Source organism: Trachypithecus francoisi, unplaced genomic scaffold (assembly GCF_009764315.1).
Source record: "Trachypithecus francoisi isolate TF-2019V2 unplaced genomic scaffold, Tfra_2.0 Lachesis_group4, whole genome shotgun sequence".
In the NCBI taxonomy this organism is placed as follows: domain Eukaryota; kingdom Metazoa; phylum Chordata; class Mammalia; order Primates; family Cercopithecidae; genus Trachypithecus; species Trachypithecus francoisi.
The window spans coordinates 142,249,438-142,271,840 of NW_022681469.1; the positions used below are offsets into that span (position 1 = coordinate 142,249,438).

At 38.0% G+C, this 22,403-nt stretch overlaps 1 protein-coding gene across 3 annotated transcripts in view; it reads right to left on the reverse strand.

Annotated features, from left to right (window-relative positions):
• Positions 1-22,403, reverse strand: part of SUN3 (Sad1 and UNC84 domain containing 3) — a 101,010-nt gene that overhangs the window by 31,251 nt on the left and 47,356 nt on the right. Inside the window, exons 1-4 of one of the 3 annotated variants that reach the window (XM_033194218.1) lie at positions 17,421-17,719; positions 17,209-17,336; positions 14,100-14,161; positions 4,824-4,927 (exon numbers count right to left, since the gene is read on the reverse strand). In XM_033194218.1, coding sequence (XP_033050109.1) covers positions 4,824-4,927; positions 14,100-14,161; positions 17,209-17,330 — 288 coding nt within the window. In that variant the 5' untranslated portion in view covers positions 17,331-17,336; positions 17,421-17,719. Of the gene's footprint in view, positions 1-4,823; positions 4,928-14,099; positions 14,162-17,208; positions 17,721-22,403 lie in introns of those variants that run through there. The other 2 variants (XM_033194217.1, XM_033194216.1) reach the window with 2 other exon arrangements.

Here is a 22,403-nt window from a genome sequence, read left to right on the forward strand (position 1 = left end):
TGTTGACTGAGACCCAAAGCTTTATGCCTTGGAACGTGGCTGTAGTAATTTGAACCAGGATAAATTCAATGATGTGTTAACAAATTTCTTACATAGTATTAAAATTTTTTTTCTCAGTGAAGTCCCATAAGATATCTAATTTTAAACCATATGACTTCAAGGTGAATCCTACAAACTATAGAGATTACAGACTATGTCGTGGGTAAATAACTAAGCTTGCTGCTTAATACAGGTTTTAAGATAGAAACCAATTAAATACTGGAGTAAGAAATTTGAAGTCATTTGTTTTGAACTCACGACTGTGATCACTATGGCTTGAATATCTATCTATGTTTCTTCCAAAATTCATGTTGAAACTTAATCTCCATTGTGGTGGTGTTAAGAGGTAGGGTATTTTGGGGAGTGATTAAGTCATGAAGGTACCAACCACGTGAATAGCATTAGTGCTTTTAATAAAAAGCTCAAAGGAATTAGCTTAGGCCCTTTTTGCCCTTCGACCTTCTGCCATGTGAAGACACAAGAAAGCTCTCATTAAACATAGAATGCTCATGCCTTGATCTTGGACTTCACAGCCTCTAGAACTGTGAGAAACACATTTCTGTTGTTTATAAGCTACCCAGTCCATGGCATTTTGTTATAACAGCACAAATGGATTAAGACTGTGCTGAAAGTGCCATGTGACAATAAAATTTTGTTCTCAGTGTAGCAGTGAGCAAAGTCTTAATCTGAATGGCAGGCCCAGTCTCAACAAAATCTGGATCCTCAGGGAGGACTATTTCAGCTCTGAAATATGCAGTGGTGTGACCACAGGTTGCCTTCCTTCACTGTGCTGATCCAGCTTCCTAATCTATAAATGGATTTAGTAATACTCTTACTGAAAGGTCATTTCGAGGATAAAGTGTGATATATATTTAGTGTTCTTAGGATCCCTTCTGATGCATAATTATTACCATTATCCTGTTCTCCATGGTGGAATATGGGGCGATATATCCAGCTTTTTGAAAAGTAATATCAAATCATTAGGATTCAATATGAAAACAAAGTCACCTAAAAATTATAAATATTCTTTAGTTATTTTTCTTTTAAGAGTTTATCCTAAGTAGGTAATCAATGAGAGGCAAATTGATTAAGCCATAGGATGTTTATGTTCATAATATTTAAAAAATTAGAGACAATCCAATTGTTTAGAAATAAGTATTCATTGAAAATATTCATTGGAATATTTCACCATCCATTCAATGTCATTATAAAATAATAGCTAAAGGCAAGGGAGCATATTTAAAATCTATTACTGGCCGAGTGCAGTGTTTCATGCCTGTAATCGCTTGAGCTCAGGAGATTGAGAAACAGCGTCTACTTCATGTAGCTTGGGATTTATAAAGAACTCACGTAGAAATAAGTTACAATCAGTCTCCAGTGATTTCTGACAGTGCTCTTGTCTATGTGAAAACCAGGTTAACACTGGTCAAAAATTAAATGATCATAGCTCAACCTCAACCTCACGAAAAATACTGTCCTTAGAAACACGGCCATAGACATTTTATTTTATATTTTGAGACAGCGTCTAGCTTTATCACCCAGGCTGGAGTGCAGTGGCATAAGCACAGCTGACTGCAGCCTTAACCTCCCAGGCTCAAGTGCTCCTGCCACCTCAGCCTCCAGAGTAGCTAGGACTACAGGTATATGCCACCATGTCTGGCTGATTTTTTTGTTGTTCAGGCTCGTCTTGAACTCCTGGAGCCAAGTGATCTGCCCACCTCACGCACCCAAAGTGCTGGGATTACAGGAATGAGCCACCGTGTTGGGCTGGCTAGACATTTTTAAAGGGTTGAATTTGCTGTTGAGTATGCTGGTTAGTCTAAAATCAAAAGGTAGAAGGGAAGGATGCCTTTTGAAAATGTGATTAGTCTCAGATTATTTATTTATTTATTTGTTAATGTATATATTTATTAAGCCTCCATTTACCTGGGGACTCTTCTAGGCTCTAGATAAGCTCCTTGATCATTACATTTTAGTTAAAAGGGGAGAATGCAAAAAGAGAGTTGGTAAAGAAATCGATGACTGTCTAAGATAAAGCAGGGGTAAAACTAGGATGCATCTATACCTGGATATTGTCACGGGTGGTTTGGGTGGTCACAGAAGCCTGTCTGATGAGGAGACATTTGAGCTAGCTGGAATTTCAGAAAGAAACCATCCCTGCAAAGATCTGCAGCAGAAGACTATGGGCAAAGGGACACCCGATATTCAGGCACTAACAGAACCTGCCAGATAAACTTATGAGTGTATTAGTCAGGATTCTCCAGAGAAACGGAACCAAGCCAATGTATATATATAGAGAGATTTATTTTGAGAAATTGGCTCAAGGGGCTAAGTCTGAAGTTTTCAGGGCAGGCTGGCAGGCTGGAGAACCAGGGAAGAGTTGATGTTGCATCTCAAGTCTGAAGGCTATTTGGAGACAACACTTCTTCTTTCTTGGGGGATCTCATTCTCTATTCTTAAGACCTTAAAATGACTGTAAGATGAACCCACACTGTAGATGGTAGTCTTCTGTACTTAGTCTATAGATTTAGATGTTAATCACATCTAAAAAATACCTTCACTGAAATATCTAGACTGGTGTTTGACCAAACATCTGGGCACCATGGCCTAGTCAAACTGACACACAAAATTAACCATCACAATGAAGCTTAGGCACAAATTGGCAATAATTGGAGCCACCATTGACCACTCTGCATGCTCATCTCTGCTTTTCTGGTGATGACCTAACTATCCAGCTTCAGTTCCCATGGGCTTGGTCTTAGTCTTTGATGTGAGGACCTCGTGGAGTAGAAGCTATCTGAGCTGACTCTCTCTGTGGGGTTCCCAGGTGGCTGTGCTTTTGTCTAGACTGGAGTCTCACAGATTCTCAACATATGCAGACTGAGTAGCACATTTGAGATAGGAGTTATCCCGGGCATCAACCTATGAACATCCAGGGAGGCTTCCTCACTGGACTGGAATGCTATGGGCATCATACACGTGCAGTCTCCTCCCTTTAGGGACTTCACATGGCAAGACATGTTGAAATGAGGCAGTTGCTGGAGGAACTGAGAAGAAGAAGATTTCAGAGGCCCTCAGCGAAAAGGGTATGAAGTATGAATCTGATCAGTCAGGCCCGAGGTCACTGACTGGGGTCACTGAAGTCACTATGGGTTAAAAGGTCAGCATACTGGTGGAGACAGGTCAATATGTCTGTCCATCTTCCCACAGAGCAGCAGGGACCCGGTCATAGCTTCTGCTGAAACCATCTTTGCAAAAATGATAACTGAGGGAATTATGACAGTGAAAGAGACAAGACCCATCCTACTCCATTATGCTTCTAACCTTTAAGCTGTCCTTGTTCATTCCTGGGAGTAGTAGGCCAAACTCACTTTGGGAAGGAACTCAGTTCATGGTTTGACTCTGAAACAAAAATGATAATAATAACCCTTTCCTGAAAAGACCCCCTTCTTTCTTGGGGACCAATCTGCCTTTTTAGGACTAATAAATTCTCTACAAGATGAGAAATTACAGTTTAGGGATCATGCAGCCCCTGGCTCCAGGAGTCTGAACCTCCCCAAATTGTTCCTGGGGATAACATCACTATTGTAAAACCTGAGATCAGTGCTTGAGATATTTTGCAGACCCTGCACTGGATGGATCAGCTGATACCACCCAGACCGGTAATGTGACTCAACCAGTTCTGCCAGCCCACCCAGGAACAGAAGACAGCAAGAAAACCTCACTTTGACCCTCTATGATTCCATCTCCAACCTGACCAATCAGCACCCCCCACTTCCGAAACCCCTACCTGCCAAATTATCTTTAAAAACTTTGATCCTCAAATGCTTGGTGAGACTAATTTAAGTAATAATAAAACTCTCGTCTCCTGCACAACCGACTCTGCATGAATTAATATTTCTCTATTGCAATTCTCCTGTCTTGATAAATTGGCTCTGTCAAGGCAACGGGCAAGGTGAACCCTTTGGGTGGTTACACTGCCACCCTCCTCCCTCCAGTCTTCTGAGTTCCTGAGCATAGGATGGGCAAGTCTTATTCTGGAATGCTGGGGGTAGAGTGGATCAGAAAGAGGACATTTAATGACTGGCCTCAGTCTAAACCGACTTAGATCTAACTAGCTTCAGGATAAAGGGAAGTGCCATACTCCTGTCTGGTGTCAGGCAGTGTCAGGCAGAAGTTGATGATAAAGATTTATTTGCCATTTTATTTGTGCTTAAGATTCTCTTGGGGAACTGTGGAGAATTTTTAGGATGTCATAGCTATAAAGCTATTGTCTTTGTCTGTTTTCTGCTGCTATAACAGAATACCACAGCCTGGGTAATTTATAAACAACAGAAGTTTGTTTGGCTTGCAGTTCTGGAGGCTTGGAAATCTGAGACCATGGCACTGGCATGTGGTGAAGATTCTACCATGGCAGAAGGATGAAAGGACACAGGAACATGTAAGAGAGTGAAATGGGGCCAAACTCATCCTTTTATTAGGAGTCCACTCTTCAGTTGACTCTCGCATTCCAATGATAATGGCATTCATTCAGAGCTCTTATGATCCAATCACTTTTTAAAGGTCCTACCTCTGAACACTGTTACAATGGCAATTAAATTTTGACATGAGGTTTGGCGGTCACAATCAAACCATAGAAACCACTGAATAGAATTCCATTTCCTACATTAACTTTATCAGATATTCTCATATAAAACAAAGATAACATATTGAAAGTTGAACTAGCCTTGTAGCATATTAAACTTCAAATGAGTGATATACAAAATGATTTAACAAAACATCACCTGATATTTATAAAGCCTTGAGCCATATTCTGCAATTATGGCATATAATTGTCTGGATTTCTGAGGAACCTCTGTTTCTTTAAGCCACTGATGACTTAGGAGTCCTGTTAAAGAAAAGACAAACTCTGATTAAAGAGTTTCTCTGGAAACATAAAATATTTTACATGTATTCATAAGAATTTCCCTAAACATGAAGAATATATATACTCTTAAGAATATCAGATCCTTGGGTGACATCATGGAAAATGGTGGAATAGTACACACAAAAAATCAAGCCTCCATATAAACAGTATAGCTGGTAAAGATTGACAGAATCAAGTTTTTTGGAACTCAGGAATCTAATCCAAAACCTACAGCAGCCAGATAACTAAGGATAGGAGGGCTAGTTTCTAGAAACAGATCATGTGGCATTTTTGTTTACCTGACTACCATCTTCCATTTCCCAACCTGGTGGTGGCAGCTATAGGGACAGCATTTCACATCCCTTTAATATAGACCTTGTTCTTAAAATACCATGGCAATGTTTTTTGACCCGTCTAGTGGTTCCCTGAGGGGCTGGCACAGAAACTGACCTGTGTTTATTCCACTCCCATAGCTTTCTAGGAAGTGGCAATATCTATTGAAAGACTTCAAAGACACACTGCCCAAGCCCAACTGGGACAAAAGACAGTAGATGATGGAAGTGGCAGACAGACCCAAAGGCCCATGAATAAAGAGGCAGTCTCTTGCTGGAAAAAGGGCTCAGAAGGACTGCTGCATCATATACTAGGAAAGAGAGAATGTAATGTAGATTTCTAGGACTGGATACATGTTCATAAATGACCTCAAGAAGATACTGGGTTGCACCTCTGGTGGATCTGTAGATTGTGTATAAGCAGGAGGTGAAGGCTAAGGCAGAGTTGTAAGTGGCCTGGCTTAGTCTCGAAGGAGTGTCCCAGCTTAGAGCCAAGCTGCAAAGACTGAGAGAGTAATCCTCTCTGTCTCTGTTTCTCTCTCTCTCTCTGGATTCAGGAATTCAAGGAAATATGTGTTAAATCAGTGGCTAACCACTGAGATAGTGGAATAGTAAACATATATGACAAGAAATACAGTCTTAAAAATAGTTTTGGGAGGCCAAGGTGGGCGGATCATGAAATCAAGAGATCGAGATCATTCTGGCCAACATGGTGAAACCCTGTCTCTACTAAAAAATTAGCTGGGCTTGGTGGCACTTGCCTGTAGTCCCAGCTACTCGGGAGACTGAGACAGGAGAATTGCTTGAACCCGGGAGGTGGAGGTTGCAGTGAGCCGAAATCGCGCCACTGCACTCCAGCCTGGTGACAGAGCAAGACTCTGTCTCAAAAAAAAAAAAATTTTTTTTGAAAATGTTACTAAACAAACAAGTGATTGCAGCCCTCAACATGCAACAGCAGGCAAACCCTGGGGAATAGGAAAATCTGATTTCTAGAGCTGTTAATTATAATATTAAAATGCTCAATTTACAAAATCACATGGCATACAATAAAACAGGAAAGTATGGCCCATTCAAAAGGAGAAAATGGCAGAAACCATCCCTGAGGAATCTGACATTGGAATTACGAGACAAAAACTTTAAATCAGCTATTCTACACATGTTCAAAAACTAAAGGAAACCATGGACAAAGAACTAAAGGAAACCAGGAAGATCATGTATGAATAAAATGAGGATATTGATAAAAATAAATTATGAAAGAAACCAAATATAAATTCTGAAGCTGAAAGAGGAATAACTAAAACGAAGAACTTACTAGAAGGGCTCAACGGTCGATTGAAGCAGGCAGATGAAAGAATCAGTTAACTTAAAGATAGAGCTATTCAAATTATTGAGTCTGTGAACAGAAAGAAAAAAGTGAAAAAGTGAACAGAACCCAAGAGACCTATCAGACACCATGAAGTGGATCAACATATGTATTGTACATGTGTTGAAACAGGAGAGAGAGAGAGAGAGAGAGAGAAAGGGGCAGAAACAATATTTGAAGAAATAAACAAAACCTATGGGATACACCAAAAAACGTACTGGGGGGAATATTATAGCTCTAAGTGCCTATATTGAAAAAGAGGAAAAACATACTATAACTGACCTAATGATGTACCTTAAAGAACTAGAAAAGCAAGAGCAAACTAAACCCAAAATGAGTAGAAGAAAAGAAATAATAAAGATAAGATCAGAAATAAATAAAATTGGCCGGGCGCGGTGGCTCCAGCCTGTAATCCCAGCACTTTGGGAGGCCGAGACGGGCGGATCACGAGGTCAGGAGATCGAGACCATCCTGGCTAACACGGTGAAACCCCGTCTCTACTAAAAATACAAAAAAAACTAGCCGGGCAAGGTGGCGGGCGCCTGTAGTCCCAGCTACTCGGGAGGCTGAGGCAGGAGAATGGCGGGAACCCGGGAGGCGGAGATTGCAGTGAGCTGAGATCTGGCCACTGCACTCCAGCCCAGGCGACAGAACGAGACTCCGTCTCAAAAAAAAAAAATAAAAAAAAATTGAAATGAAGTAAACAATACAAAAGATCAATGGGACAAAGGTTTTTAGAAAAATTAAATGAAATTGGCAAACTTTTAACCAGATTAAGAAAAAAAAAAGAGAAGATACAAATGAAATTAGAAATAATAAAGGAGACATTAAAACTGGTACTGCACGAATTTAAAGGATGATTACTAGCTACTATGAACAACTGTATGCCAATAAATTGGAAAATCTAGAAGAAACAGACAAATTACTAGATACATACAATCTACCAAGATTGAACCAGAAAGAAATTCAAAACCTGAACAGACCAATAAAAAGTAATGAGATCGAAGCCATAATAAAAAATCTCCCAGTAAAGAAAAGCCCAGGACCCCACGGCTTCACTGCCGAATTCTATCACACACTTAAAGAAAAGCTAATACCAATCTTATGCAAACTATTCTGAAAAAGAGAGGAGGAGGGAATACTTCTAAACTCATTCTACAATGCCAGTATTACCCTGATATGAAAACCAGACAAAGACACATCAAAAAAAAAAAAAAAAAAAAAAAAGAAGAAGAAGAAAAGAAAAGAAAACTACAGGCCAATATCTCTGATGAATATTGATGCAAAAGCCCTTAACAAAATACCAGCAAACTGAATTCCATAGTACATTAGAAAGATCATCCATCATGACCAAGTGGGATTTATCCCTGGGATGCAGAATGGTTCAACATATGCAAATCAATCAGTGTGATACACCATATCAATAGAATGAAGGATAAAAACCATATAATGGTTTTCAACTGATGCTGAAAAAGCATTTGGATAAAATTCAACATCTCTCCATGACAAAAACCACAAAAAAACTGGGTATAGAAGGAACATACCTCAATGTAATAAAAGCTATAAATGACAGACAGATTCATAGCGGGTGTCACACTGAATGGGAACAAACTGAAAGCCTTTCCTCAAAGACCTGGAACACAACAAGGTTTCTCACTTTCACCCTGCTATGCAACATAGTACTGGAAGTCCTAGCTAGAGCAACCAGACAAAAGAAAGAAATAAAGGGCATCCAAACTGCAATGAAAGAAGTTAAATTATTCTTGCTTGCTGATGATATGATCTTATATTAGGAAAAAACCTAAAGACTCCACAGAAAAACTATTAGAACTGATAAACAAATTCAGCAGTGTTGCAGGATACAAAGTCAATGTACAAAAATCAGTAGCATTTCTATATGTCAACAGTGAACAATCTGAAAAATTAATAAAGTAATCTCATTTATGATAGCCACAAATAAAATCAAATATCTAGGAATTAACCAAAGAAGTGAAAGATCTCTGCAATGAAAACTACAAAACATTGACGAAAGAAATTGAAGAGGACACAAAAAGTAGCTAACTCATGTTCATGAATTAGAAGATCAATATTGCTAAATGTCCATACTATCCACAGCAATCTACATATTCAATGCAATCCCTATCAAAATATCAATGACACTCTTCACAGAAATAGAAAAAACAACCTACAATTTATACGGAACCACAAAAGACCCCAAATAGTCGAAGCTATTCTAAGCAAAAAGAAGAAAATTGGAGGAATCACATTACCTGACTTCAAATTATACTACAGAGCTTAGTAACGAAAACAGCATGGTACTGCCCTAAAAAGAGAGAGATAGGCTGGTGAAACAGAATAGAGAACCCCCACAGAAAACTCATTTTCAACAAATGTGCCAAGAACATACACTGGGGAAAACATGATCTCTTCAATAAATGGTGCTGGGAAAACTAGATATTCATATGCAGAAGAATGGAACTAGAACCCTGTCTCCTGCCATATATAAAAATCAAATCAAAATGGATTAAAGGCTTAAATCTAAGACTTTAGACTATGAAACAACTATAAGAAACAACTATAAGGGGGAAAATCTCCAGGTTATTGGTGTGGGCAAAAATTTCTTGAGCAGTACCCCACAAGCACAGGCAACAAAAACAAAAATGGACAAATGAGATCACAGCTAAAAAGCTTCTGACAGCAAAGGATACAATCAACAAAGTGAAAAGGCAACCCACAGAATGGGAGAAAATATTTACAAACTACCCGTCTGACAAGGGATTAATAAGAAGAACATATACGGAGTATACGGAGCTCAAACAACTCTATAGGGAAAAAAAACTAAATAATCTGATTTTAAAAAATGGGCCAAAGATTCAAATAAACATCTCTCAAAAGAAGACACACAAATGGCAAGCAGGCATATGAAAAGGTGCCTGTTTCATTGATTGTCAGAGAAATGAAAATCAAAACTACGATGGGATGTTATCTCACCTCGGTTAAAATGGCTTATATCCAAAAGACAGGCAATAACAAATGCTGGAGAGGATGTGGAGAGAAGAGAGCCCTCATACACTGTTGGTGGGAATGTAAATTAGTACAACCACTGTACAGAATAGTCTGGAGAATCTTCAAAAAATGATAAACAGAGCTAACATATGATCCAGCTGTCCCACTGTTGGGAATATACCCAAAATAAAGGAAATCAGTATACCAAAGAGATATCTGCACTCCCTTTTGTTGCAGCATTGTTCACAATAGCTAAGATTTGGAAGCAACCTAAGTGTCCATCAGCAGATAAATGGATAAAGAAAATGTACATATTCATAATGGTGTACTACTCAGCCATATAAAAGAATGAGATAATGTTATTTGCAACAACATGGATGGAATTGGAGATCATTATGTTCAGTGAAATAAGTCATTCACAGAAAGACAAATATCACATGTTCTCACTTATTTGTGGGAACTAAAATTTAAAACAATTAAACTCATGAACATAGAGAGTAAAATGATGATTACTAGAAGCTGGGGAGGGTAGTGTTGAAGATGGAGGAGGTGAGGATGGTTAATAGGTACGAAAAATAGAAAGAATAAATAAGACTACTATTTGACAGCACAATAGGTGACGACAGTAAAAAATTACTTAATTGTACATTTTAAAATAACTAAAAGATTGTAATTGGATTGTTTGCAACACAAAGGATAAATGCTTGAGGGGATGGATACCCCATTCTTCATGATATGATTATTTCACATTGCATGCCTGTATCAAAACATCTCATGTACCCCATAAGTATATATACTATGTACCCACAAAAATTTAAAAATTTATGAATTCTAAATAAGAAAAATAATATTTAAATAAATAATAGCTGAAAAAGTTCTAAATTTGATAAAAAGCCATGAATCTACACATCCAAGAAGCTCAACAAATTTCAAGTAAGACAAACTTAAAAAGACTCATGCTGAAACCTATTATAATCAAACTGTTGAAAGACAAAAAGAGAGAATCTTGAAAGCAGAAAGAGAGCAATGCCTTGTCATATAGAAGGAAGTCTTCATTGGATTATCACCTGATTTTTTCTTCAGAAACCATGGAGGCCAGAAGAGAGTGGGATGACATATTTAAAGTGCCAAAAGAAAAAAAATTCTATATATGAGAAAACTATTCTCCCAACTGAAGAAAAATCTAACATATTCTAAGATAAATAAAAGCTCATGGTGTCTCTACCACTAGACCAACCCTTCAGGAAATGCTAAAGGGATTCCTTCAGGCTGTAGTGAAAGGATATAGAGAGTAACTCAATGCCACATGGAGCAATCAAAATCTCCAGTAAAGGTAATAGAGAGGTAAATATGAAACCAGTATTATTGTTTTGGGTTTGTAACTTCTTTTTTTATTTCCTACATAATTTAAAAGACAAATTTATAAAGCATAATTATACATCCATGTTTATGGGTACCCAATGTGTAAAGATGTAATTTCTAACAACATAAAGAGGAGTAAATCCCAGTGAATACAGATCATAAGGAGGAAAAAAAAAGAGGAGCAGAGCTGAATAGGAGCAGAGTATTTGTATTCTATTAAAGTTAATTTGGTATAAATTTAAACTATATTGTTATAAATGTAGGGTCTTAGTTGAAATCCCCATGGTAACCACTAAGAAAATATCTAAAAAAATATACAAAATGAAACAGAACAGAATCAAAACAGTACACTACAACAAGGCAATTAAACACAAAAGAAGGCAGTAAAGAAGGAAATGAAGAACAAAAAAGATATAAGGTATAGATTTTCTAAAAAATAGAAAAATGGCAGAAGTAAGTCATTCCTTATTAGTAATTAATGTAAATGAAAATCGATTAAACTTTCCAATCAAAAGGCAGAGGCTGGCAGAATGAATTTAAAAACATGATTCAACTATATGCTGCTTACAAGAGATTTACTTTAGAATCAAAACTGAAATTTATAAAACATGGCTGAAAGAAATAAAGAAAACCTACATAAATGGAAGGACAACTTGTGTTCATGAATTGGAAGATTTACTATTGCTAAGATGGCAAAACTACCTAAAGCTGTCCATAGATTCCAAGTAATCTTTATCAAAATCCCAACAGCATGATACTGGATAATGATAGACATATAGACTAATGGGCTAGCATATCCAGAAATAAACTCACTCAACTATAGCCAGTTCAGTTTTTGGAAAGGAGGACAAGGCATTCAAAGATCCCTATAGGGAAAGAGTAATATTTTTAGCAAATGGTCCTGGGACAACAGGCTTTCCACATGCCAAAAAATGAAGTTGGATCCCTTGCATCATATACAAAACTGAACTCAAAATGGGTCAATTACCTAATTATTAGAAGAGCTAAAACCACAAAACTCTTTAAAAAAGATTTAGCAATGGGTTCTTCGATATGACACCCTTAAAATTAGAAACCTTTGTGTATCAAAGGACAGTATAAAGAAAGTGCAAAGACAACCCAGAATGAAAGATATATTTTCTTTTTTTTTTTTTTTTTTTTTTTTTTTGAGACAGAGTCTTGCTCTGTCGCCCGGTCTGGAGTGCAGTGGCCGGATCTCAGCTCACTGCAAGCTCCGCCTTCCGGGTTCACGCCATTCTCCTGCCTCAGCCTCCCGAGTAGCTGGGACCACAGGCGCCCGCCACCTCGCCCGGCTAGTTTTTTGTATTTTTTTTTTAGTAGAGACGGGGTTTCACCGTGTTAGCCAGGATGGTCTCGATCTCCTGACCTCGTGATCCGCCCGTCTCGGCCTCCCAAAGTGCTGGGATTACAGGCTTGAGCCACCGCGCCCGGCCCGAAAGATATATTTTCAAGTGATAGATCTGAGAAGGGTTTGGTATCTAGAATACACAAAAAACTCTTCCAACTCAACAACGAAAGGACAAACAACTTAATCCAAAATGAGCAAAAGACTTTAATGGACATTTCTCCAAGGAACACATACAAACGGTCAATAAGCACATAAAAAGATGCTTGACATCATTAGTCATTAGAGAAATCAAACCATGATGAAACATGACTTTTCATCTACCAGGATGGCTGTAATAAAAAAAAAAAAAGGAAAGAAAATGTTAGTGGAAATCTAGAGAAACTGGACTTCTTGTTTGAATCCATTTGTGTTGCTGTAAAGGAATATCTGAGGTTGGGCAATTTATAAAGCAAAGAGGTTTATTTGGCTCACAGTTCTATAGGCTGTACAAGAAGCATGGCACCAGCATCTACAGCTGGTGAGGGTCTCTGGCTGCTTCCACTCATAGTGGAAAGCAAAAAGGAGCCAGCATGTGCAGAGACCACATGGTGAGAGAGGGAGCAAGAGAGAGTTGGGAGAAGTCAGGTTCTTTTTAACAATTAGCTCCCACAAGAACTAATAGAGTGACAACTCATTACGGCAAGGATGGAACCAAGTGATTCATGAGGAATCTGTCCCCATGACCCAAATGCCTTCCATTAGGCCCCCACCTGCAACATTGGGTGTCAAATTTCAACATGAGATTTGGGAGGACAGATATCCAAACTATAGCACTCCTCCTACACTGCTTGTGGGAACGTAAAATAGTGCAGCCATTGAGGAAAACAGTCTGGTGGTTCCTCCCCAGAAATCTCATTCCTAGGTATATACTTGAAAGAATTGAGAACAGATGTTCCAATAAGCACACATACACACTTATGCACAGCATCACTATTCGCAGTAGCCAAAACATAAAAGCACTCTAAATGTCCATGAGTAGGTAAATGGATAAACAAAATGTGGTATATACATACAACGAAATATTATTTAGCTACAAAAAGGAATGAAGAACATGCTAGGATATGGATGAACCTTAAAAACATTATGCTAAGTGAAAGAAGTCAGATAAGAAAGATCACATGCTATATGATCTTTTTTATAACAATAACTGGGTTGAAACTTTGATTTTCATGGGAGATCCATGCCTTAAGTTGTCAATGTATTAAAGAACAATTTTCCAGTGTGCTGGGGGTTGTGGATTGTGATATTTCCCAATATGAAACTACACACTGCACATTCTGCAATAATTTTGGGGGGAACTGTGTGATGAGCAAGAGTTTCTGGTTGTCAAAACCTCCCAAATGCAGTCACTTAAATTTAGAAAAGGTAAAATGTATAATGTGTTTGCAATAAACATATTAGAAATCCTTAACTTTAAAGCAACATATATGACTGCAAAATTTGCAAAAAGCAAACCACAATTCTAAAAGAAAAAAATCCTTTCTAAATTTTCTATTTAAAAGCCAATATTACCTTTACAACCAGAAATAAAAAACAAACAAAAAAGCTTTGATAATGTGCAGGTCACCTCCAGCACTTTCCGTGGCATTTATTTACAAATATGAGTCATTCTGTTGAGATCTCTCTCACCAGGCAGACAGACAGAGAAATGGTTTTTAAGGATCATTACTTAGGAAGACTTACCTACAAGAAGAAAAATCAATGTAAACATTGTACTTAGAATAATCTTCCGTGATCGAGTTACCCTAAAAGAATAAAAACAATGATTAGAAAAAGAATTTAACAACATCATGCATTTAACTTGGACTTTAGCCACTACTCCCAAGTCAACAAACTTACTTATTCTCATTCTTGCTTAATCTAGGTTGAGTCTATGAATTACTTTAATTTCCAATCCACTATTTTTTAAATCGAGAGATCATTTTCATGATGATACACACTTACCAGCATATATGTGAGCACATAGATTTAGTCATACCTCTCACTTTCACATATGCAATGCTTATGCTAGTATATGTGTATTTATATTCTTAAAATGCTTATAAGAAAAAAACAAAGGCAGTTTTCTAGAGGTCTCAAATGTAGAATTAGCTACGAAAAAAGAAAAAAAAGAAAAATCAGGCTCTAATTTTATGGAAATTCGGTATTAAGATAAAAAACTATGACAATTAACAAATATCTGATAAAATTCTTTGAAATCATCATGACCTTTTTTCCTACTCTGTGTTGAAGTATAGTATGCTATACAAATACGATTTATGCTCTTTTCTGTATAATTGTACAGCCCAGTAATGCTTCACAGAAAGAACACATCCATGAAACCTCACCCAGGACTGGAAATTGAGCACACTCAGTTCCATGGACTGAATTGCACTCCACCTCCCAACACAAACACACACCACATGCACTTTCGTTTGTTGAAGCCCTACCCTCATTGTTACTGTATTTAGAGATAGGGTCTTTAATTGCTGATTAAGGGTAAAAGAGGTTATCAGTGGGACTCTAAACTAGCAGGATTGTTGTCCTTAGAAGAGGTGGAAGAGAGACTAGAACCTTTTCCCTCTTTGTGCAGTCAGAAGAAAGGTCACATGGGGACACAGTGAGAAAGCAAACCAGGAAGAAAGCCCTCACCAGAGACCAAATTAGCTGGAATCTTGGACTTCCTAGCCTCCAAAACTGCGAGAAAATAAATTTCTATTGTTTCAGCCACCAAGTCTGTGGTATTTATTGTTGCAGCCCGAGCAGATAAATACGCCAAGCCCATTAGAAGCCCATCTTGTACCCTCATCAACCCTATACCTCCCACCTCTGAAGGTACCTGCTCTCCTGAGCTCTATCCCCATTAAGTGGGTTTGCTGGGTTTGAACCATCTATAAATGGACCCATGTGGGTATGGGCCCTATCTGTCTGCCTCCTGTTCCCAGCCTTATGTCTGTGAGAGTCAACTGTGCTGTTGTGTATAGCTGTGGTTCATTCATTCTTATAACTGTATAGTATTTCATTGTGTGAATATACCATGTGGTTATCCATCCTAACATTGATGGGTGTTTGGGGCTATGATAAACAATGGAGTTATAAATATTACTACAAGCAATGCAGCTATGAACATTCTTGTACATGGTTTTTGATGAAGACAAATATGTATTTCATTTAAGTATATTCTCAGGCGAGGCGTTGCTGGGTCATAGGATACATGCATAATCCGTTGCAGTAGATTTTGCTCAGTTTTACAAAGTGGTTGTAATGATAACCTTTTCACATCCAACCTTTTAAAAAGCCCTAAAGGGTGGATGGGGAGGGAAGCTAAAATGATCACATTAAACTAAGGTGAAAGTTGTAAACTTCTGGATAAAGTATTACAAGTTGGCAAACTAAAAATTTCTACTTAAAACATAAGAAAAATCACATTAAGATGGATCATTTGTTAACTGTATTCACTAGAGTGGGCCACCTAATTCTCCCAGAACATAATCTTTAAGTAGCTTATCTCCCCTACATAAAGCAGTCATGCCTATTAGCCATCCAAGAGTGTGAGACAGTGTGGAAAGCAACTAAGAAGAGAATTTTCTTAACTCTCTTCCCTCCAGGAAGTGTATTCTGAAACCTCTTCCTTTTAACTATTATTGGAGATGTGGAGAGCGGTAGGGGGTCCACTGTATAAAAAAGTTGTTCATAGGTCAATTATGATCTATAAGAGCTCTTCTGGTGGGCTGCATTAAATGAAAATTATCACATTACCATATTTACCAAAGATTAATTCCAGTGTTATTTTTTTTTTTTTTCTACTAGAAAACTTGCTGCCAGGTTCTGCATTGCAAAATTCCTTCGGTGCCTTCGCCCAGCCAGTGGGATTCTGCCATTTGGGGCAAGCATATTTTGTTATTACTGTGATTTTGAAATGCTGCTCTACTTATACTAATAACTTTGTAGCATTCCTTTTATTTTTATTGGCAGTTTTGTTTCTGTGCAAGTGCTTCATTGTTACCAATAGGAAGGTTATTTCATCACCATTCATAATGCAGATGGCCACCACACCCAGCCAGGGCATGGACACGCATCTGCCTCTCTGCTTCAAGGGCCTAATTGTATCATATGTCAAACCCACTGAATAATACAAAGCTCCCCACCCCATATACTTACCACTTTTCTATGGCAAATCTGGATGTTTTGCTGTGTTTGCTTCAGTGCTTTTCTAATAAAGTTTTTGTTTTTCCAGCAGGCAGTGCATGGGCAGGGCATTTGTAAATAGGTTTAGGGTCTTTGGATTCCCTGCTATAATAATCCCCACATATGTTCTCACTAGAGGAAGCAGGGTGATTCACTCAAAATGTGAATCCTCTACCAGAGTCTTTAGTCAATTATCACCCAAGAATGTAATAAATGCCACTCTGTGCCCAGAGTCCTGAGCCTGGTGCTAAGCTCTGCATACTACCAAGACTATACAAGCTAGACCAATGACAAAAAAAAAAAAAAAAAAGTGAATTATCTGGAAGGTTTTAAGTTCCTGCTGCTGTGGCTCATTCTTTTAAACAGGGTAGCTCTCCTTTCTTAATCCTTGTCCCCAGTCTGCTGTTATTAATCCAGATACTGTTGACATAGAAGTATTGTGATCAAGTGTAAGTACTGTGATCAAGAGAAACCTTCAAAGGAAACTGTTTCGAAATGATTTTCTCTATAAAGGAGGAAAACACTGTCTGTCAGGTAACAGGTAACAGGTGAACAGGACACAAGTGACAGATGTAACACATACAACCTACAAGTTCAGGCACACCATTCTGCCATGTTTACCTACCCATTCGCATCAGGGTTTTCATCCTCTGATAACAAAGTATTGCCACTGGTGCTACTGCTGGCATCTTCAGAGCAACCTCTAAAAAACATGGCAGCCCGACTTGCCTTTGCTTTTCCACTCATGATCCCTTACCAAAGAACAAACAGCTGGTAGGATGAAGAGCAACATTTGTCCTCATTCCTATTTTATTAAAAACATGAAGCTATACATACAGTTTTTAAATTTGTTTTGTTTAATGTCTTCTTCCTCCACGGGTGTTTCTTCTTGAAGAAAGAATTTTGTAAAGCTTCTGAGTCTTCTGTTGCATCATCCTCCGTGACACCTCATAATGCAGATGGCCACCATGTCCAGCCAGGGCATGGACACGCATCCGCCTCTCTGCTTCAAGGGCCTAATTGTACCATATGTCAAACCCACTGAATAATACAAAGACCCCTCCTCCCATGTACCTACCACTTTTCTGTAGCCAATCTGAATGTTTTGCTGTGTTTGCTTCAGTGCTTTTCTAATAAAGAAAATATCAGAAATATAATGGTAGACCCCCAGGTATCCTGAAGCTCAGCCCTCTCTTTTATTTTCCACAGATAACTACAGCCTGAAAATTGATGTACTCTATTCTCATTATTTTTGATACTTTACTATGTAAATGTGTATCTACAAATAATATTGTTTTCATGCTTAAAATGTAGACTAAATGTTATACCACTCTTGGTTTTCTTACAATATTATCCATCTTGAGATATTAACTCCACTCAGTTTAATTGCTCTATGGTATTTCATTATATATACCTCACAGTTCATTTGCCCATCCTTCTACAGATGCATACTTATGCTGTTTTCAGTTTTTTGGGGCAAAGAATAATGCTCATTGCATGTTGTTATATACACATCACAAGGTTTTTCTAAACATACACCTAGAAACAGAATAGTTAGGTGGAAGGATGAGCTGGTTTATTTGGGGCATAAATTCTAGGATGACGGTTATTTCACTGTCAGCACTTTGGAGATACTACTCCATGGCCTCATGGATTGATTGTTGCTGATGAGAATTCTGTCTGATCTTCATTTCTCTTTTGTTTTTGGCAATTTCTCTGGTAGTTTTTAAGATTTTCTGTTTATCCATATTTTCCAGTTGTATTTTAGTGTATCCAGGTTTGATACTAGTTTTTGTTTTTCCTCACTTATAACTCAGAGAGTCTTTTCAGTTTGGACACTTGTGTGTTTGTTCAGTTCTGGACTATTTTTCAGCCATCAGGTCTTCAAATACTGCATCTCTGCCACTGCCCCAATTTTCTTAGAATGGTCCACCTATTGACACTTGTATCTCCCCTTTACTTCCCGTATAGTTCAACTGCTCCTTCATATTTGTTTTTGCCCTTTTCTCTTTTTACTTATGCTGATTTCTGGGTGAATTTGTAAGTGTTATTTTTCAATTTACTATCTATTTTCTGAGAGTCTAGATCTATCCCAAGAAACCCCCAAGTTTCTACTTTTTTACCTATTGGTCCAAAATTTGAAAGTTACAAAATGGTACACAGCAAATATGGCCTTTCCACCCTGCATTTGCCTTCTAGCTATTGGTTCCCCTCCCTCCTAGCATCTACGCTATCATTTATACTATTTCCTTGCAAAGATGTGATATGCATGCACAACATGTGACATTGTATTATATATGTAGCATTTTATATGTATATTTATCTCTCCACATTCCTAATGGTAGCTTACTATAAACTGTGCTCTCCATCTTCCTTCTTTCACTTAAACATTTATCTTGGAAGTTTTTCTGATGCTTTGAGATAATCTTCCTCATTCATTTATGATTGAATAGTGTTTCATTGGGTGCATGGGCCATAGGCTGTTTAGCCTGTTTCATTTGATGGGCAATTTGATATTTAAAATAATGTGCAATAGTAATCTTGTATTTAAGTTATTATCCATATGTGTGAATATATCTTTAAGGATATATACCCAGAGGAGGAATTTCTGGGTCAAAGTCTGTGTGTATTTTTCAAGAATAAACCCGTACATATACAGCCAACTAATCATTGATAAGTTTGCCAGGTGTACATAATAAGGAAAGGACACTGTAGTCCCTTCAATGAATGGTGCGGGGAAAACTAGATATTCACATGCAAAATAATTAAATTGGACACTTATCTTACACCATACCCAAATATTACCTTGAAATAGATAAAAGACTTAAACATAAGAGTTATAACCATAAAATTCCTAGAAGAAAACAAGAAAAAATCTCTTTGACATTGATCTTGACAATGACTTTTTACATATGCATCAAAAGCACAAGCAAAAATAAATAACTGGAACCACATCAAACCAAAAACCAGGAAGCTTTTGCACAACAAAGGAACTTAATAGCAAGAAAACAAATAACTGAATTTAAAAGTTGGCAAAAGTCTTGAATAGACATTTTTTTTTCCAAAGAAGACATACACATGGCCAACAGGCATATGAAAAGATGTTCAACATCATTAATCATCAGAGAAATGTAAATCAAAACAACAATGAGATATCACTTTACAGCTGTTAGGATGGCTATTATAAAAAAGATAAGCGGCTAGTGTTGCACAAAGTGGTACACGCCTGTAATCCCAGCTACTCGGGAGGCTGAGGCAGGAGGACTGCTTGAGCCCAGGAGTTTGAGACCAGCCTGGGCAACATAGCCAGATACCATATTTTTTAAAATTTGTTAATCTTAAAACAAACAGAAATATGTAAAGATAAGTGTAGGCAAGAATGTGGAGAAAAGGTAACCCTTGTATACTGTTGGTGGGATGGAAATTGGTATACTCATTATGCAAAACAGTATGGAAGTGCCTTAAAAAAATTAAAAATAGAACTACCATATGATTCAGCAATCCCACTTCTGGGTATATATATCCAAAGGAAATGAAATCAATGTGTTGAAGAGATAGTTGTACTTCCATGTTCATTATATCACTATTTACAAGCCAAGATATAAAAACAACCCAAGTGTTCATTGATGGATGAATGAATGTGATTTATGCACACGCACGCGCGCACGCGCGCACACACACACACACACACACACAAGGTGGGTGGGGGTTGTGGGGGGAGAGAGAGAGAAAGAGAATGGAATATTATTCAGCCGTAAAAAGTAGGAAATTGTGTTATTTGTGTCCACATGAATGAGCCTGGAGGACATTATGCTAAGTAAAATAAACCAGACACAGATAGGTGAATACCGTATGATCTAATTTATATGTGGAGCCTAAAAAGTCAAATTTGTAGAAGCGAAGAGTAGAACAGGAGTTGCCAGTGGCTGGTGGGCAGAGGGAGTGGGAATGGGCAGATGTTGGTCAAAAGGTGCAGAGTTTCAGTTACAAGAGGAATACATTCTGGGGATCTGATGTACAGCAGGCTGACTACAGTTAGCAATATTGTACTACATACTTGAAATGTATTGAGAGAGTAGATCTCAAGTGTTCTTACCCCACACCTGCATACACAAAGGTAACTAAGTGAGATGATGAATATGTCAATTAGCTTGATTGTAGTAATTATTTCACAATGTAGATGTGCATAAAATTAATATGTACAACTGAAACATAGACGTTTTGTTTGTTAATTATATCTCAATAAAGTTGGAAAAAAATCCAAAATGTGTCATTTTCCTCGGGAAGAATTTCAAAGAAAAAGGCCATTATTTTAACATGCAGAGCACTGCAGAGTCAAAGAAATCCAGTCTCTCTCCTGTGTGAAAGAAGATGATCTTGTTTCTCCAACGAGGTTGAAAACCCAAACTGCTATATAACATTGAAATACATAAATATATATCAAAAAAGAAAAGCTTGTCTTTAAATTACTCAGATTATCAGAAAAAAGCACAAAATGTAAAAGCCCCTCCAGTTTGTGAAACCCTGGTGAGAGTGTGTTGTATGTTCTAGGGGGAAAGACTGAACCCACAGAGGTGAAGTTTGGAGAGGGGAATTATACAAGGGTTTTCAGCTGCTTGAGATAGGAACAGACAGTAACAAGGCAGGGCAAAAGTGGAGAGATGGAAAAGCACACACAGAAGATGTGTCCTGAAAGTTTAAATCAACCAGCTTCAGCCAACAACATGGGTAAACCAACAGAGACCATGCAGGAAAGAAGGACCACAGGGCTTTGAAAAATCCGAATTTGTACTCAAATACATTTTTCCTCTTCTCAAAAAGGTCATAAGCAGGAGATTATCTGCGTATCTACAAGTAAAGTGAATAAAATTAGGCATAAAGTGAAAACATATGTCAGAGAATGTGGGCTCTTTCTAAATACTGAGGGCCATAATGTGGTAGAAAGATCATCATGTCATAAAGTATAGAAAATAAAGACATTGAGATAGTCTCATTATAAATAAATTATTCTTGTATCATGTTTTAATTTGCATGGTATCATTACCTACATTCTTATCTGATCTGGTTTGCAAATATTTGTAAGTTCAATCACACTGCAAAAGTCAAAAATTGGCCAGGCATGGGGGCTCATGCCTAGAGGCTGAGGCAGGAGGATCCCTTGAGGCCAGGAGTTGGAGACCAGCCTGGGTGACATAGCAAAACCATTGTCTCTACGAAAAAATTTTAAAATTAGCTAGATGTGGTGGTGTGGGCCTGGAGTCCTAACTACTCCGGAAGCTAAGGTGCGAGGATCTCTTGAGCTCATGAGTTCAAAGCTTCACTGAGCCATGATCACACTAATGCATTTCAGCCTGGATGACAGAGCAATATCCTGTCTCAAAAAAAAATAATAATAAAATAAAAAGTTTCTTCTAAAGAATGATAACACTTCATTATCACTCAGCTTATGATTTCAGCTAGTCAAGAAGGTTATCAGCTTGGATGAATCTGTACTCTTCTGTTAATCTAATGGAGAAACAAAGATGCTCTTTGGTAATGACAGCTCCAGTTATTGTGATCAATTTAAAAAAATAACCTTCTTGACCAGAAGCCGTGGCTCATGCCTGTAATCTCAGCACTTTGGGAGGCCGAGGCGGGTGGATCACGAGGTCAGGAGTTTGAGACCAGCCTGACCAACATGGCGAAACCCCGTCTGTACTAAAAATACAAAAATTAGCCAGGTGTGGTAGCACGTGCCTGTAATCCCAGCTACCCTGGAGGCTGAGGCAGGAGAATTGCTTGAACCCAGGAGGTGGAGGTTGCAGTGAGCCGAGATCGCGC